The sequence below is a fragment of the Heptranchias perlo genome, chromosome 31 (genome assembly GCF_035084215.1).
Source record: "Heptranchias perlo isolate sHepPer1 chromosome 31, sHepPer1.hap1, whole genome shotgun sequence".
NCBI classification, from domain to species: domain Eukaryota; kingdom Metazoa; phylum Chordata; class Chondrichthyes; order Hexanchiformes; family Hexanchidae; genus Heptranchias; species Heptranchias perlo.
Genome location: NC_090355.1, coordinates 31,453,217 through 31,470,994, shown reverse-complemented (window position 1 = coordinate 31,470,994; position 17,778 = coordinate 31,453,217). Strand labels below are relative to the sequence as shown.

Here is a 17,778-nt window from a genome sequence, read left to right as displayed (position 1 = left end):
GGCTTCCCTTCCCTGAAGGACATTAGTGAACCAGATGGGTTTTTACGACAATCCGGTAGTTTCATGGACATCATTACTGATACTAGTATTTTAATTCCAGATTTTTATTTAATTAATTGAATTTAATTAATTAATTGAATTTAAATTCGCCAGCTGCCGTGGCGGGATTTGAACTCATGACTCTGGATTTAGTCCAGGCCTCTGGATTACTAGCCCAGTAACATAACCACTATTCTACCGTACAGACCCAGAAATGACACAAGGAAAACCCCCAGTGGTGGAGAGATTTGGGAACCGTAGGTCCAAAGTCACCTGTTCCTCCCAAGCCTGTTACACTTACCACATGTTATGTCTCAAATTAATCATATACTGGATCTCAAAATATTATTTTCTGAAAGAATTCTATCATTTGCATTTGAACCAATCAATACTAACCTCTTCTACCGTCTCCCAAGGGAGCCTGTTCCACTCGCTCGCTGAAATATTATTGCCACAGATTAGTTTTGAATTTACCCCCACTTCAAGCGCAGGCCGTGTCCTCTGGTTCTCCTGTTCTGGACAAGGTGAAATGGCTCTTTGGTGCCATGCCCAGTGAAGTCAGTGACTTGTTGGTGACATTATATCTGATGCATTGGTTCAGTTGAAAGAGCAAGATTAGACTAAGTGTTTCAGTTGGCTTTGAATTACTTTCAGAAAACACCCCCTCACTTGTAATGACCAGTGAGTATAATTTTCAGAGACTGTTTTTTTGCCATGGTGACCCTGCTTACAGGTTGTCCAGGGTCAGTCCCTCTCCTAAGTGTCTGTCACTGCCATTGCAAACTAGTTGGGTTCCGAACAACATGAACAGAACCCACTTCTAGACGGGTAGAAAATCCCAATAGGAAGTTGCGTCTGGTTTGAGTGAATCTAATACATTCTTTCCAACTGTAGAATCTGTTTCAGGAACCACCCACGTTTCGCTCGGCGATGGATCGCTGGTGAAGGATACGTTAGTGGAACAGTCCTTTTGGTCCTTGTTGCCTTCTGAGAGCCATTGGAGACGGACAATGGAAAGCAATAAGAAGTTGCAGTTGGGGGACAACAGTGTACAGAACACAACAAATGAGCCTTTCAGAAAGGTAATTCCTATGTGAACAGAACTAAATCTGCTTCTAGTTCAGACATCATGAGATGCGTTTGTGCAAGATTGTAAGCGAAGAAAATCTGGAAGGTAAAACAGAACTAACAGATTCAGGTGTTACCCAGATCAATAGTTTATTACGAGTGCACACGGGAGAACAATCTCAGCCACCCCAGCTGGAGACCTCGTTCTCAAAAGAAAAGTGACAATACAACTTAGTTTATACAGTATATTGGACAACACCCACTAATTACGAATGGGCGTGTATACATGGTAATATTGATACATTAGGGTTAATCAATCAACTACTAGGCCCGCCCTTTGAACTCGAGTACCCCCTGTGAGAAGCTTATGGGCTGCAGAGGCTTCACTCTAACTTCGCATTCTTGAGCTATCTCTTACCCTTGTTATCACTGTAGGGAGGTATCTTCAGCAGGAACATGGCCTGCTTGACTACAAAGCTCTATTGAATTATGCAGCCAACTGACTCCTTTCCCAGACCATCAGCAGATGTTTCATCATTACGCCTTTGTACTCTTATCTCTTCTCAGGAACAGACTCCTTCTAAACATTCCTTAAGTAAAGCTTGGAATGTCCTTGGTCAGCTAAACCTATCTGTTAGTTTGAAAAAGGCTAACATGGTCAAGTATCCCATGGTGCTTTGTGTTTTGTTTGGTACAAGACTGAATGGTACCTTTCAGACAGTTTTATACCGGCAAATTGGGGCCCACCCCTTTATATCCCTTAATCCAAATTTTATCCCTACAAAGATCAATAATGTGATGGTGGTCATGATATCTAATTCTGGGCTGTGACAAACTGTGAGGAAGATTGCTGGAGGACATACATTAGCAAGGTGGGCAGAAAGGCAGCAAGTCTAGTTTAAAGCAAAGAAATGTAGAGTTGTACATTTTGGTGAAAGGAATAGCGCTGGAAAAAGCCAGGAAGTGCTGTTGAATTTGTGCAAGGCTTTGGTTAGGCGGCAGCCAAAGACTTTTGTGTAATTCTGGGCACTATTATAGGAAAGATGTTAGTGTCATGGAAGGCGTATAATCAAGATTCACCATTCCTGTTCTTCTGGAATCAAATAGCCTTCTGACTTGTGCTTTCCAGGTTCACAGAAGGGCCTGCTGGTCTTCGCAGACCTAGTCCTAGGTATGAGTCAATGCCTTCAGGAGAGAAAGGGAGCAAATTGGGGGCTGGGGGAGTGAAGATTTGAAAATGCTAGACAATCTCCCTTCGTGTTGCTCACTGTTAGTTGGAGGAAATGATATTTAGTTTTGCTGTGTTTGTTATAATGGGCTGAGAGAGGTTACAGTGCCACCCCTGGAGGAAGTAAGAACAACAGGCATTTTGTGATTGTATTAATCTCGTGTTCCAATCCCTCCATGGCCCTGCCCCTCCTATTGCTGTAAATTCCTCCAGCCCTACAATACAACATTACAATTCCTACATTATAACAGTGACTACACTTCAAATGTACTTCATTGGCTATAATGCACTTTGGGACCTCCTGACCTCATGAAAGAGTCTATATAGATGCAATTTTCTCTTTATTTCTTTCTACAACCCTCCAAGAACTCTGCATTACTTCAACTCTGGCCTCTTGTGCATCCCCCACTTACTTCACCCCACCGTTGGCGGCCGTGCTTTTAACCGTTTAGGCCCAAAGCTCTGGAATTCCCTTCCTAAACCTCTCCGCCTCTCTACCTCTCTCTCCACCTTTAAAGGTGTTCCTTAAAACCTACCTCTTTGACCAAGCTTTTGGTCCTAATGTCTCCTTCTTTGGCTTGGTGTCAGTTTTTGTGTGTGATTTTTTTTTATTCGTTCATGGGATGTGGGCGTCGCTGGCGAGGCCGGCATTTATTGCCCATCCCTAATTGCCCTTGAGAAGGTGGTGGTGAGCCGCCTTCTTGAACCGCTGCAGTCCGTGTGGTGACGGTTCTCCCAGTGCTGTTAGGAAGGGAGTTCCACGCTTTTTGACCCAGCGATGATGAAGGAACGGGAATATATTTCCTGTTTATATTACGTTCCTGTGAAGCGTCTTGAGACGTTTTACTAAGTTAGAGGCGCTGTATAAATGAAAGTTGTTGCCGTTGTACTTTTAAAGGTAATGGTGCCATTTTCTAGAGTAAGTGAGATGATCAGGTACTTCCATTAGTTAGTGCACTGCTCATTGACTTCAATGGACTGGGGCTGTTGGGAGCTTGAAGATTTTACATACGTACCTAAGAGTAGTGTTGTATTTATATTCAGTGGCAGGAAGTAGGGATGCCTATCTTTGGGAGCCAGGATGCGTTGAGTCGTTTTACCCTTGAGATGGCTCAGCAGTACCTGAAGGAAGAGGAACTACGAGCCAGGCACCAGACCGCTCTGTTTCGACTGAGAGAGAAAGCACTAAGGGAGAAAACCAAGGCCGAGCTGGCCTGGCTCGAGCATCAGAAAACGTGAGCCCGTTAAACTGATTTGCTTCTGTATGTTTTGAGGGAATATTGTGTTCCATAGGAACAGGAGAAGGCCATTCAGCCCCTCGAGCCTGTTCTGCCTTTCAATTAGATCATGGCTGATCTGTATCTTAACTCCATTTACCCGCCTTGGTTCAGGTAACCTTTAATACCCTTGCCTAACAAAAACCTATCAATCTCAGTTTTGACATTTTCAATTTATCCCCAGCCTCAACAGATTTTTGGGGGAAGAGAATTCCAGATTTCCACTGCCCTTCATCAAAGATAAGAGATGTCAGTGTGTGGGTGGGGGGGATGGAACTTCTGGCAATCGGCATCAGCAGCAATGCTTCCCAAGCAGATCCTGGGCAAGTTGTGAAGTAAATCTCGCTCTGCTCGACTGCACCAGTGGTTCCGTCCTAACCTTGGGTGAAGATCGTGTGTCACACCAGTGTGAATTTTTCACAAGGAGTTCTCCTTGTTGCATCTTCATGTGGTGAGAAGTTCCCTGGACCAGTTTATTGGCACTTCACCTGCTGTGGTCCACTGCTCACTGGGAATTGGAGCCATTTTGTGAAGGGCCAGAGGGGACTTACAGGAGATTGCTGGGGACTGGATTCAAATTCTCGAGTTTTAACAGGTGATCTGTCTAATCCCAGAAACTCCCAGAAGTTGGGGAAACACTAATAGACCTCGTCACTGACTTCCTAATGGTGACAGACTGATACCAATGCTGGGCATTGTATGGGAGATTCTCACTGGCAAAAGAGACGTTCCTGGCACTGAGTACAATAGGTTGGCTACATAACAGCAGTCATTACACTTCAAACATAATTCACTGGGGCAGGTTTGCCTGTTGCTGTGCCTGGGGATATTGGATTGCCGAGACACAGAGTGTACAGGAACATTGGGTGGGGAGGTGGGGTGGGAGCGCGGGGGAGCGCAGAAGTTGGGGTGGAACTCACACCCCGAATGCAGCCGGTCCGATTTTCCTAGACTCAGGAACAGGAAGAGGAAAATCTGCCTCTTTATGAGAGGAGCTTTGAGATATTTTCTGAGATGCTGCAACATAAAGGCAAGTATCGGTATTATCTGTGATGTACAGATTATAACTTACGAGTTAAGTGTGCTTAATATGTTTCCATTGAATTGATTGATTTTCCAGACATCTCCGAGACAAAGGGCAAGATGACAAAATGCCGGCCATCATCAAGAAGCAACGGGAGATTCTGATGAAGCTACAGCAGGAAAAGGTGGGAAAATGCTGGAAAATCCCATATCTGCCCATGACCCTCACCACCTCCCCCCCCCCAACCGAACAATAGATCCAAACTGAGCCGGGATTAATTCAGCCCAAATCTCCCACGGTGGATGGCACGGTGATGTCACTGAATTCTGAACGGCACTGTTAACTTGCTGGCCCGTGTATATAACTATGTAAAGTGATCAAGCAGTGTGCCTTTAAGACCAGAAACCATTGAAAGAAAAGCAGAGCAGGTTTAACTGTTTGACGTGGTATAGGTTCAGATTTTTAAAAAAACTTCAGTGCAGTTGGTCACTCACAGGCTCAGACTCATGGACCTCGAGATCAATATTACTCCAAATCATTGCTGACAAGCATGCTGTCTGCTGTGACTCAGTGGGTAGCACTCTTGCTTCTGAGTCAGATTGTTGTGGGTTCAAGTCCCACTCCAGAGACTTGAACACAAAATCTAGCCTGATACTTCCCAGTGGAGCACTGAGGGAGTGCCGCACTGTAGTGCTGAAGTCTTGTGCTCCAGAACTAGCTGCGCCTCTAGCCAAGCTGTTCCAGTACAGCTACAACACTGGCATCTATCCGACAATGTGGAAAATTGCCCAGGTATGTCCTGTCCACAAAACGCAGGACAAATCCAATCCGGCCAATTACCGCCCCATCAGCCTATTCTCAATCATCAGCAAAGTGATGGAAGGTGTCGTCGACAGTGCTATCAAGCGGCACTTACTCACCAATAACCTGCTCACCGATGCTCAGTTTGGGTTCCGCCAGGACCACTCGGCTCCAGACCTCATTACAGCCTTGGTCCAAACATGGACAAAAGAGCTGAATTCCAGAGGTGAGGTGAGAGTGACTGCCCTTGACATCAAGGCAGCATTTGACCGAGTGTGGCACCAAGGAGCCTCAGTAAAATTGAAGTCAATGGGAATCAGGGGGAAAACTCTCCAGTGGCTGGAGTCATACCTAGCACAAAGGAAGATGGTAGTGGTTGTTGGAGGCCAATCATCTCAGCCCCAGGGCATTGCTGCAGGAGTTCCTCAGGGCAGTGTCCTAGGCCCAACCATCTTCAGCTGCTTCATCAATGACCTTCCCTCCATCATAAGGTCAGAAATGGGGATGTTCGCTGATGACTGCACAGTGTTCAGTTCCATTCGCAACCCCTCAGATAATGAAACAGTCCGAGCCCGCATGCAGCAAGACCTGGACAACATCCAGGCTTGGGCTGATAAGTGGCAAGTAACATTCGCGCCAGATAAGTGCCAGGCAATGACCATCTCCAACAAGAGAGAGTTTAACCACCTCCCCTTGACATTCAACGGCATTACCATCGCCGAATCCCCCACCATCAACATCCTGGGGGTCACCATTGACCAGAAACTTAACTGGACCAGCCATATAAATACTGTGGCTACGAGAGCAGGTCAGAGGCTGGGTATTCTGCGGCGAGTGACTCACCTCCTGACTCCCCAAAGCCTTTCCACCATCTACAAGGCACAAGTCAGGAGTGTGATGGAATACTCTCCACTTGCCTGGATGAGTGCAGCTCCAACAACACTCAAGAAGCTCGACACCATCCAAGATAAAGCAGCCCGCTTGATTGGCACCCCATCCACCACCCGAAACATTCACTCCCTTCACCACCGGCGCACTGTGGCTGCAGTGTGCACCATCCACAGGATGCACTGCAGCAACTCGCCAAGGCTTCTTCGACAGCACCTCCCAAACCCGCGACCTCTACCACCTAGAAGGACAAGGGCAGCAGGCGCATGGGAACAACACCACCTGCACGTTCCCCTCCAAGTTACACACCATCCCGACTTGGAAATATATCGCCGTTCCTTCATTGTCGCTGGGTCAAAATCCTGGAACTCCCTTCCTAACAGCACTGTGGGAGAACCGTCACCACACGGACTGCAGCGGTTCAAGAAGGCGGCTCACCACCACCTTCTCAAGGGCAATTAGGGATGGGCAATAAATGCCGGCCTTGCCAGCGACGCCCAAAAAAAAAGTGCCGTCTTTTCGATGAGTTGTTAAGCCGAGGCCCCGTCTGCCCTCTGGGGTAGACGCAAAAGATCCCATGACACTATATTGAAGAAGAGCAAGGACGTTACACCTGGTGACCTGGCCAATATTTATCCCTCGATCAACACCACCAAAACAGATGATCTGGTCATTTATCATATTGCTGTTTGTGGGATCTTGCTGTGCATAAATTGGCTACCGTGTTTCCTACATTGTAACGGTGACTACACTTCAAAAGTAGTTCATTGGCTGTAAAGCGCTTTGGGAGGTCCTGAGGTCATGAAAGACGCTGTATAAATGCAAGTCTTCCTGTCTTTCTTTCTTGCATCACACTCGTTGAGTGGTCGTTTCTATCTGAATTCAAGTGAATTGCATTACACTCTGAAGTACTCGCTCTCCTGCTGCTGACTTGTAGTCACTTTACTTTCCCATTCTCGTCTCCAGGTGGAGATCAGGCATCTCCAGAATGTCTACAGGGCAGCCCACCAGGAGAGGAAGCTCCTCCTCAAACAGCAGCAAGAGATCTTCAGGATTCATCAGTCAACGGCACAGCTGCAGTGCCAGCTGGACGGGTCTGCAACAGGCCCTCTGGTAAGAAGCAGCGAGATTTTGTCATCTACAGACTCAACTCTTCCAATGCTCTCCTGGCCAGCTTCCCACCTCCATAAACTTCAGCTCATCCAAAACTCTGCTGCCCCGTATCCTAATTCGCACCAAGTCCCGTTCACCCATCATCCCCCTGCTCGCTGACCTGCATTGGCTTCCGGTCCGGCAATGCCTTGATTTTAAAATTCTTATCCTTGTTTTCAAATCCCTCCATGGCCTCGTCCCTTCCTATCTCTGTAACCTCCTACAACCCTCCGAGATCTCTGCGTTCCTCCAATTCTGGCCTCTCGCGCTTCCCGATTTTCACCGCTCCACTGTTGACGGCTGTGCCTCCAGCTGCCGAAGCTCTGGAATTCCCTCCCTAAACCTCTCTGCCTCTCTACCTCTCTCTCCTCCTTTAAGATGCTTCTTAAAACCTACCTCCTTGACCAAGCTTTTGGCCACTTGTCCTATTATGTGTCAAATTTTGTCTGATAACACTTCTGCGAAGCGTCTTGGGATGTTTTACTACGTTAAAGGCACTAGATAAATGCAAGTTGTTCTTCAGACTCGAGAGCAATGTGAATTTTAAACACATGCTCACAAAGCTCCTCCCAGTGGGTCCAAGATAAATGCTGCGAGTGCTACCGTACTGAGCCTCTGGTCCAGGAAACTGCTAAATTTGAACCCTCCGATGAGTCAGCTGATCTCGGCTGAGTTGCTGGTCGAGGTGCGACAACTGACTTCGATGTCCCATGGCTTGACAGAGGAAATAAAATCAGCCAAGATTCTTGATCCTAATCACTCCAGGGGCACCACCCCACCCCCGTACTCTTTTCCCCCCCCACCCCCCTCCTCACCTTACTGGAAGTGACGCTGGCTGAGGACATGATCAAGTTTGGCCGTGATGGACCCTGCGGTCGAATAGCTTGCCAACACTTCCTGTCTTGGTTTACACAGGAAGAACGGCTACTGGGTTGAGGTACCAGAGTGTGATTAAGGGCTTTCGAGCTGTGTCCCAGCACGCTGGAACATCTTCAGGAGAGGGAGAAAGTTCGAGTCGGGGGGAGGGAGGGGGAGTAAAATCCAACAAAATCCATCGAAAAAGGCATTTTCTGCATGTCGAGGGGGATAAAGGTATAAATAAAAGTGTGACGTAGTATGTTTTAAATTATGGAAAAATAACAGGAATTTTGTACCATCCAGTTCTCAGAGCAGGTTGTTCCGGGAATAAGGATTGCTGGGAATCGCCCCAGCGTTGGGGCACCAGCCCTGTGCACTGAGGTAAGGACCACTTACCCTGAGCCAGTCCGACTTCCCTTCTTGTCTTGTTCAGGTCTCGGCAATGAAGGACACCTCGCCAGATGCAGCAGCTGTCAATCAGTCTGGGAGCTCACCCACTCCCGACCCCAGCCCCAGGCCTCCCGACCAAGGCGTGCGGAGCAGTTCCCCTCTGTCGACCTCCGGGAGCGAAGCCAGCGTTGCCATGGGGCAGCTGAAGAAAATGAACAGCAGGCTGGATGAAAGGTGAGCCATTCGGCCAATGAGCCTGGTGTCGGACGGCAGGAATGAGCGTGATTTAGGATATAAATGATTCGGACCCTTGCGCAGGGAGCACAACATTAAAATTTGCTGACAGCGTCGGGATTGGAAAACCGGGAGGACGACTGTAAAAGACGTCGGTTAGAGCCAGGAGTGAAATCAGGAAGCAGTTTTTCACACAATGAATAGTAGAAATCTGGAACTCTCTTTCCCCCCAAAAGGTTGAGGATGCTGGGGATTCGATGGAAATGTTCAAGACTTGAGATCGATAGATGTTTGTTAGGTGAGGGCATTAAAGGATTATGGAACCAAGGCGGATAAATGGAGTTAAGATACAGATCAGCCACGGTCTAATTGAATGGCGGAACGAGCTCGAGGGGCTGAATGGCCTTCTCCTGATCCTATGTTTTATGTTCTTATGTAACATTTTTAGTCCTTAAATTATCATCATTGTTATTAACAATATTAACATTGATATTAAAATATTAACGAACAAAATATTAATATTAACAAAATTATGTAACATTTTTAGTTCTTAAATTCACAGTAAAGGTCTTTACGACATTACTTACTACACTTTTTTTCCAGCGGGGGCTGAAGGTGGCGTTTGCCCATTTTGGAATTTTGCCCGACTGCGGGCTGGCATTTTAAGCTGACATTGGCAACACGTGCTCAGAATGGCATGTGACATCGGTGGAAACTAGACACAAGGCTGCCCTCCGCCCACCCGCCCGGCCACCTCTGAGAGGGAGTAGGGGAATGGAACCCACCACACCTCCTGGAGGCCAAGTACGGAGTGATTTTTTTTTGCCCGTGGCCTGGGAGCAGATTGTTTGGTCATCCTCTTGACCAGGAAATAGTGTCTGGGGAAGTAGGGGGTAATTGAGATTGATAGATGTTTGTCAGGCAAGTGTATTAAGGGCTACGGAACCATGGTGGGTAGATGGAGTTAAGATACAGATCGGCCATGATCTAATTGAATGGCGGAACAGGCTCGAGGGGCTGAATGGCCTGCTCCTGTTCCTAACAAAAAGGAGGGACAATGGCATGTAATCGGTGCCAGGTTGCTCGAATGCCAGCCGACCTGCCTGGGCGTGCGCACTGATTTTATCACGGCTCGGTAGACTCCAGTGTGACTGGGGGTCCTTTTTGCACTTAATAGGTTCCTGACCAAGAAAGAGAAGGAACTGATCAGACGTCGGCGACAGGCCGAGGACTTACTGGAGTGGAAGCAGCGGTTAGATGCGGAGGAGCTGGCCGTTCACCGGATTGAGACCGAGGCTGTCGCTGCCTGGAGTCCGCAGGCCCCGGAGAAAGTTCCAGGCGCAAGGGATCCTTTAACAGAGAGAGGTACCATTCGGAAGAAATATTTTGTCTCTTTTTAAAATTTATTCTCTTTCTTTCTGTGCCCCCACACCACACATCAGGCCTGTCACCATCTTCCCCAGCCTCTGCTGCTGCAGTTCTGTAACTAGCCTCTAGGAGGTGTGTGAGAGCTGCGTCTGATCTTTTGGGCTCAAATTTTAATCTCCTTCCATACAAAAAGACGCCTGCCTTTCACTCCCCACCCATGGACCAGTTGGAGCTCAAAGGGTAGAGACTCGCCATCAAGCCCCTAAGCTACTCCGTGACTTAAAGTGATGACTAAATGCGAGAGTTTAGCTGCATTTTTCGAATCCCATATAAATATATACTGCAAAGGTCCCAGAATCGCTTTGCTGTGCATCGTCCCTATTCTTGTCATCGATCTGGGCGTTAGTGGGCAAAAGCCTGCAGGACAAAACTGCTGCTAATTCATGACTAAGCTCTCAGCCTCACTTAACCAGAAAGAAAGAACTTGCATTGAGATGGCGCCTTTCACAACCTCAGTACGTCCCAAAGCTTTTCACAGCTGATGAAGTACTTCTTGAAATGTATTCACTACTGTAATGTAGGAAACGTGGCAGCCAATTTGCGCACAGCAAGGTCCCGCAAACAACAAGTAATAACGGCCAGATAATCTTTTTTTTAGTGATGTTGGTCGAGGGATAAATATCAGCCAGGACACCAGGGGAGAACTCCCCTGCTCTTTTTCGAATAATGCCATGGGATCTTTTACATCCACCCGAGAGGGCAGGCTTGGTTTAATGTCTCATCCAAAGGTTTCCGGAGTGGGGCTTGAACCCACGACCTTCTGACTCGGAGGCAAGAGTGCTACCCACTGAGCCACGGCACTGAAATCATTGTAGGTGTGGGAATTACTTAGTTGGGGGAGGATCTGTGCAGGGAGTTCATAATGAGAAAATGTTCCCTTGTCCAACATTAATATCCCTTACTGTGAGGAGCACTAAAAGGAAAAGGAGGAAGCAGTTGCATGCACAGACTTAATTAGCACAGCTTTCTGTTATTTTCAATTAGTATTTTAAGAGGATGAGGGTAACTTATGTTGCTTTTTAATACCCAGCACTTTGTGGCTTCAGTGTGGCATAAATATATCAGAACTAATTGCTACTGAACCCTCTTTAAGAGGTTTGAGAACCTGCCAATCCCTGCCAGCCATTATGGGTTTAGTGGGCGACAATCTCCTTTGGCATGATTTCATATTGTGCATTAAGGGCCTCTTCAGTTGCACTTTTCACTGGGATGCTGTTGGTGAGCTTTTTCTCATTAAAGGAGATTGATTCAGGGGCTTTGTCTGCTGTTCGGAGCTCTGTGTTTGACACAGACGCAGATTAACTGTAAAATAGGAGTAAGAACGTAACAACAGGAATAGGCCATTCAGCCACTCGAGCATGTTCATGGAATGATACAGCACAGAAGGAGGCCAATCGGCCCATCGTGCCTATGCCGGCTCTTTGAAAGACCCATCCAATTAGTCCCACTCCCTTGCTCTTTCCCCATAGCCCTGCAAATTAAAGTATTTATCTAATTCCCTTTTGAAAGTTATTATTGAATCTGCTTCCACCACCCTTTTACGCAGTGCATTCCAGATCGTCATAATGCGCTGTGTAAACATTTTTTCCTCATGTTGCCTCTAACTCTTTTGCCAATTACCTTAAATCTGTGTGCTCTGGTTACTGACCCTTCTGCCACTAAGTTTCTCCTTTATTTACTCTATCAATTGTTTCGCCATTCAATTAGATCATGGCTGACCTGTATCTCAACTCCATCTACCCGCCTTGGTTCCGTAACCCTTAATACCCTTGCCTAACAAAAATCAATCGATCTCAGTTTTGCCATTTTCAGTTGACCCCCAGCCTCAACAGCACTACTGGGGGAGAGAGTTCCAGATTTCCACTACCCTTTGTGTGAAGAAGTTGCCCCTACTCTCTGATTCCAGAGGAGACAGGACAGGGACTGGTGACTGACACTGACTGAACGAATCATTAGGTGTTTCCGGCCGACAACTCAGGAGGGCCGCAAGCAGTCAAAATGCTGGAAGTTTTTTTGAAGTAGGCCTAATGGGTATTTTCGAATTATAAAACAGGAACGCATTTTTTGAAGAGAGTTTAAATTAATTTTGACTTCAATTTTTGCATTTGCTGGGGTCGAGTTACTGAGGTGTTTTCGGTACTTGTGGAGAGGGCAGGTCCAAAATCAGTCATTAAGAGATAGGAGGAATTTCTTTACGCAGAGAGTGGTGAGAATGTGGAACTCGCTGCCACATGGAGTGGTTGAAGAAGAGAGCACTAAATGCACTTAAGGCGAGGCTTGATGCAAACATCAGGGAGAAGGGAATAGAGGGAATTAGTATCTAGTTCAAATCAGAATTTCCCTCTAGATGGGTGATGTCGTCCTTCTAAACTCGGTTTGAAAGTCGGCAAAGATGAAATGGTGCCGGGCGGGAATGGAGAGATCCCAGACCTAACACATGTCGACTCGCTCTATTTTAACTGCTCTCATGCCCTGTTCCCGTCCGGTTGGGGTTAAAATCGACCATGAAGGCTGGAGAAAAAGGCAACAGTGCAGTGAAACAGCTCTCACTGAAATCCTGCTGAGCAGGGAGGATGAGAACAGATTTGTAATTTAAAGTGGGGCGATGGTGAGCTGCTGATGCAGCACACAGAGAGGTCGTGCTCAAGGATTCATTTTAAACTCCTGATCTTCTGATTTGCAACAGTTTCTGTTGCCTCCTCCTCCTTTTTCTTCTCTCCTGTGCCTAATGCCACACTTCCAGGGCTTTACATCCAGCAGACTGTGGACTGGGCCGATTCCGTAACAACAAGCCCCTTTTCACGTAGACAGGTCGTTGACAGCTCGTTGACCTGTCTCACAGCTCCCCGACCAGGAGAACAGGCTAGATATGGTGGGGCTCGTCATCACTCCACTCCCACCAGATGCGAGTACCCTACTGGTAGTCAACCCTGGATTCAGAGGCTCGAGCTCTGATCTCCTCCTTACCGGGGCTGCGATCGGATACGGGGGGTGCTACGATCGGATCATTGGGGGGGGGGGTGGGCTAGGATCGGATTTTGGGGGGGTGGGCTAGGATCGGATTTTGGGGGGGTGGGCTAGGATCGGATTTTGGGGGGGGTGGGCTAGGATCGGATTTTGGGGGGGTGGGCTACGATCGGATTTTGGGGGGGTGGGCTAGGATCGGATTTTGGGGGGGTGGGCTACGATCGGATTTTGGGGGGGTGGGCTAGGATCGGATTTTGGGGGGGTGGGCTAGGATCGGATTTTGGGGGGGTGGGCTAGGATCGGATTTTGGGGGGGGACTAGGATCGGATTTGCAGGGGGGCTAGGATCGGGAGGGGGGGTCACTCTGCTCCCGTTGGACACCAGTATCCCGCTGAAGGTCAGCCCAGTATTGAGACCGTAACTCTTATATCTGCTCACCAGGACTGTGTGGAGTGGGGCTCGAACCCATATCCTTCCGACCCACAAGTGGCAATGCTACGGCTGAGCCTAGGCTCACACCCAACTTCTATTGCGTTGCTACTAAATTATTCAAGTAACACTTCAACATATATTTTTAATAACAACTAATAGCCTAGGATGATCTACATCAGGCAGTAAGATACAAGGCAGCAGTTCAATCAGTTGTGTGAGTGGGTAAATGGACTGCCCAGTGTGGTATTGTGCCATGCAGATCAGGAAGGCTCTGTGTTCAGCCCCTGGTCACTGCTGGGTTCGCTGATCACAACTGGGATCTTTGTCGTAGAGCTATAATTAGCCTCAGTACACCTGGCCTAGGAAGGGGGAAATCAGACAGGGGTCCCTCTCCTCCCGAAAAACACCTGTGTGTGGATGTCATGAGCACTAATTGTTGGGTTAGGACTGGATTGAGCTGGGTCGTGATGCCCTTCTAGTTCGAGTCGCCCACTGACGGTCAACTTGCATTTATATAGCGCCTTTCACAACCTCAGGACGTCCCAATGTGTGCTTTACAGCCAATGAAGTACTTTTGAAGTGTCAGTGTTGTAATGTAGGGAACGCGGCAGCCAATTTGCGCACAGCAAGATCCCACAAACAGCAATGAGAAGATGACCAGATGATCTGTTTTAGTGTCGTTGGTTGAGAAATAAATATTGGCCAGGACACCTGGGAGAACGCCCCTGCTCCTCTTCAAAATAACGACCGTGGGGAATCTTTTACGTTCATCCAAGAGGGCAGACGGGGCCTCGGTTTAACCTCTCATCCGACAGTGCAGCACTCCCTCAGGAGTGGGACTTGAACCCACAACCTTCTGACTCGAGGCGAGAGTGCTACAGCTGCGCCATGACTGTCACCTATGAGGTACTGGAGAAGTGCTGGTATGGAACCGTTTGCCGGTACAAGACACTGCCGTCAGGAGAATTGGGGAGAAAGAGGAACAAGTTGAAGGAAAAAAATGGGGAATATTTTGAGGGAACTGGTGCAAGATGGGTGTTGTCTTTTTAAGAGCTAGAAGTTTCAGCATTGAAAAATTTACCCAATTCTCAAACGCCTCCCTAAGGGCGATTTAAAATAACTTGACTTATAAATACTCTACATGCTTCGCAAAAGACATTTGCAATCCCTGAGGGCGAATGATTCCAGATCCTGTCAAACACTGAAGACAAAGTACAGGCAGATTGTCAGTCCCAGTGGGAGAGGCCAGGTGAAAAGTGCCTTCAAATGTCACAATCCATTTCTTTCACTTTCTCTGTCTCAGGAAGGAAGGGAGCTCAGCAGTGAGGCTGATGGAGGTGCCATGGTGTGATCTCCCCTTGGGTGTTGTTACTTGCAGCTGACAGCGCACCAATCGCTGTGCTGCCGTCGGCTGCACCGGGAAATATAAAAGTGTCAGCCGTGGCTCAGTGGGTAACACGCTGGCCTCTGAGTCAGAAGGTTGTGGGTTTGAGACCCCCCTCCAGGGACTTGAGCACAAAATCTAGGCTGATACTCCCGGTGCGGTACTGAGGGAGTGCCGGTGTCCTGGCCAACATTTATCCCTTGCCTAACGCCACTAAAACAGATTATCTGCTCATTATCACATTGCTGTTTGTGGGACCTTGCTGTGCACAAATTGGCTGCTGTGTTTCCTACATTACAACAGTGACTACACTTCAAAAAGTACTTCATTGCCTGTAAAGTGCTTTGGAACATACTGAGGTCATGAAAGGCGCTGTATGAATGCAAGTCTTCCCTTACTTTGTGTAGATGATGAGGATCCCTGGGTGATTACACTCTTGCTACGTTAAAGGCGCTATATAAATGCAAGTTGTTGTTGTTGCTAATCCAGGGGTGTTAGGGAGCCATTAGTGGTCCTCTAAGCACAGCCCTGCCCTAGATGAGCTAACTCAGCACAGGCCGGCAATCGAACCTGGGATCTTCCCAATCTGTGTACATGTAACATAAAATATTATCCCTCCAGTGGCATCTTCTTTGCATCTCCCTCCTGTGTACTTCCCAAATTAGATAACTGGAACGATGAGAAATCCTCAGAGTCTCCCGAATCAAACGAACCTCTTGTGACTGAAGAAGTGGTGACATCGGCTGAGGATGACCCTTTGGATGATCAGAGTCAAAGGCAGCAGAATGTGGTAAGCAAAATGCTATTGTGCGTGCCCAGGAACTGCTGGTTTATATATAGTCTGGATTGTATAAGACTGTGGGCTCTCGGGGTCAGTTATTAAATACCCCTCACAGTAAGCCATACAGACCAAGATGGCATGAAGTTTGAACTCCCAGTCCGTACTGAGTTAGCTGACCTCATCCAATGTGGCAATAAGGGCACTCCGAAGGCTGAGGAGAGGGGAAAAAAATCAGCTCGGGTTCTTCCTCCTGACTGACCTGCAGTGACCCCTTGCAGGAAAGTGAATGTTGGGTGAGGACAGGACCAATTTTGGTTCTCCCCCACCCCTTGGTCAAATAGCTTTCTGATGCTCACTGTCTAGGTTCACACATATGTAGGTATCAGAGAACAGACAATGGCCATAGAGCTGTAACCGAGCAGGAGTACGAATCTTCAAGAGCTGGGGAATAAAAGTGAAGGGGGAAGAGGTAAAGTAGATACTCGAGTGATTAACAGGCAGTCATTTTATCAGATAATTTCATAAACTGTTGAAAGGATTTCTTGATGATCATTAAAAGAGAATCTGTTAATATACAATGCATTAATCATGTTTTACACAAAGTGAATAAAACACTAATCAAACTCTACACTTCACCTGAGATCTCAGAATAAGGGGTCGCCCATTCAAAACGGAAATGAGGAGGAATTTCTTCTCCCAGAAGATTGTGAATCTTTGGAATTCTTTACCCCAAAAAGCTGTGGAGGCTGAGTCATTGAATACATTCAAGGCTGAGTTAGACAAATTTTTGATCAGCAAGGGAGTCAAAGGATATGGGGAAAAGACGGGAAAGTGGAGTTGAGGTAAAAATCAGATCAGTCATGATCTCATTGAATGGCGGAGCAGGCTCGAGGGGCCGAATGGCCTACTCCTGCTCCTATCTCTTATGGACCTCACTATAATAAAATGAATATTTGGGTAATTTTTTTTTTTATTCGTTCACGGGCTGTGGGCGTCGCTGGCGAGGCCGGCATTTATTGCCCATCCCTAATTGCCCTCGAGAAGGTGGTGGTGAGCCGCCTTCTTGAACCGCTGCAGTCCGTGTGCATTCTGGTGCAATATTAAAGTGTGCGGAGTTCCATTAATAATCAAGCTCCCACTGTGCACAGTATGTGTACCTAGTCCAAACCAGTTTGTCAAGAGGGACTATGAATGTATCAAGATTTCTATAAACTTCAGACAATTTACAAATCTTTGGACCACAGCACGTTTTATCATTCCCCGAACAATTCAGTTGAAAGCAAAACACCAGAAAGCACTTACCAAAAACAAATATATAATCAAAGGTGATTAGACTAAATCGTGCAGCTGCTTTTGGTTAAAATTTACTTTTGGATTAACTTGGCTAAGTGTGCTCAGCATTAAAACTCGGTGATCGGGAATGCTGTGTGCTAAGATTCCACACAATAAGGGAGAATGGGAAGTGATTTAGCCCATTCGAATTCTATAAAAATGTGACCGAATGGGAAGAAGTTAGAATTCCTTACGATGGGAAAGAATAGGAAGGGGTTAGTTCATTGGGAGTCAATGGAAAAGGATTTGTTGGAATTCTCTACAACAGAGCACGGAGAAGCAGATTAGTCCATTGGGATTCTGTACAATGGGAGTTACTGAGAAGGGGGTTTGGTTGGTTGGAATTTTAGCCTTGGATGAGGTGCAAGTTGATCAAATGGGTAATGTGGATTAAGGATCTTGAAATTTTGATACTGGGTTTAGACAAGATATTTATGATCTTTTTTATTCAAAGGATTAACTTTGACATTACTGCATGTTAACATGTGGGTTACT

The 17,778-nt window shown here is 47.1% G+C and overlaps 1 protein-coding gene across 1 annotated transcript in view; it reads left to right on the top strand.

Moving 5' to 3' along the window:
- Positions 1-17,778, top strand: part of LOC137300352 (centrosome-associated protein 350-like) — a 125,490-nt gene that overhangs the window by 83,798 nt on the left and 23,914 nt on the right. The window contains exons 19-25 of the mRNA XM_067969436.1: positions 934-1,121; positions 3,380-3,570; positions 4,733-4,820; positions 7,292-7,438; positions 8,769-8,959; positions 10,137-10,324; positions 15,836-15,960. Of these exons, the coding sequence (XP_067825537.1) occupies positions 934-1,121; positions 3,380-3,570; positions 4,733-4,820; positions 7,292-7,438; positions 8,769-8,959; positions 10,137-10,324; positions 15,836-15,960 (1,118 nt within the window). The remainder of the gene's footprint in view (positions 1-933; positions 1,122-3,379; positions 3,571-4,732; positions 4,821-7,291; positions 7,439-8,768; positions 8,960-10,136; positions 10,325-15,835; positions 15,961-17,778) is intronic.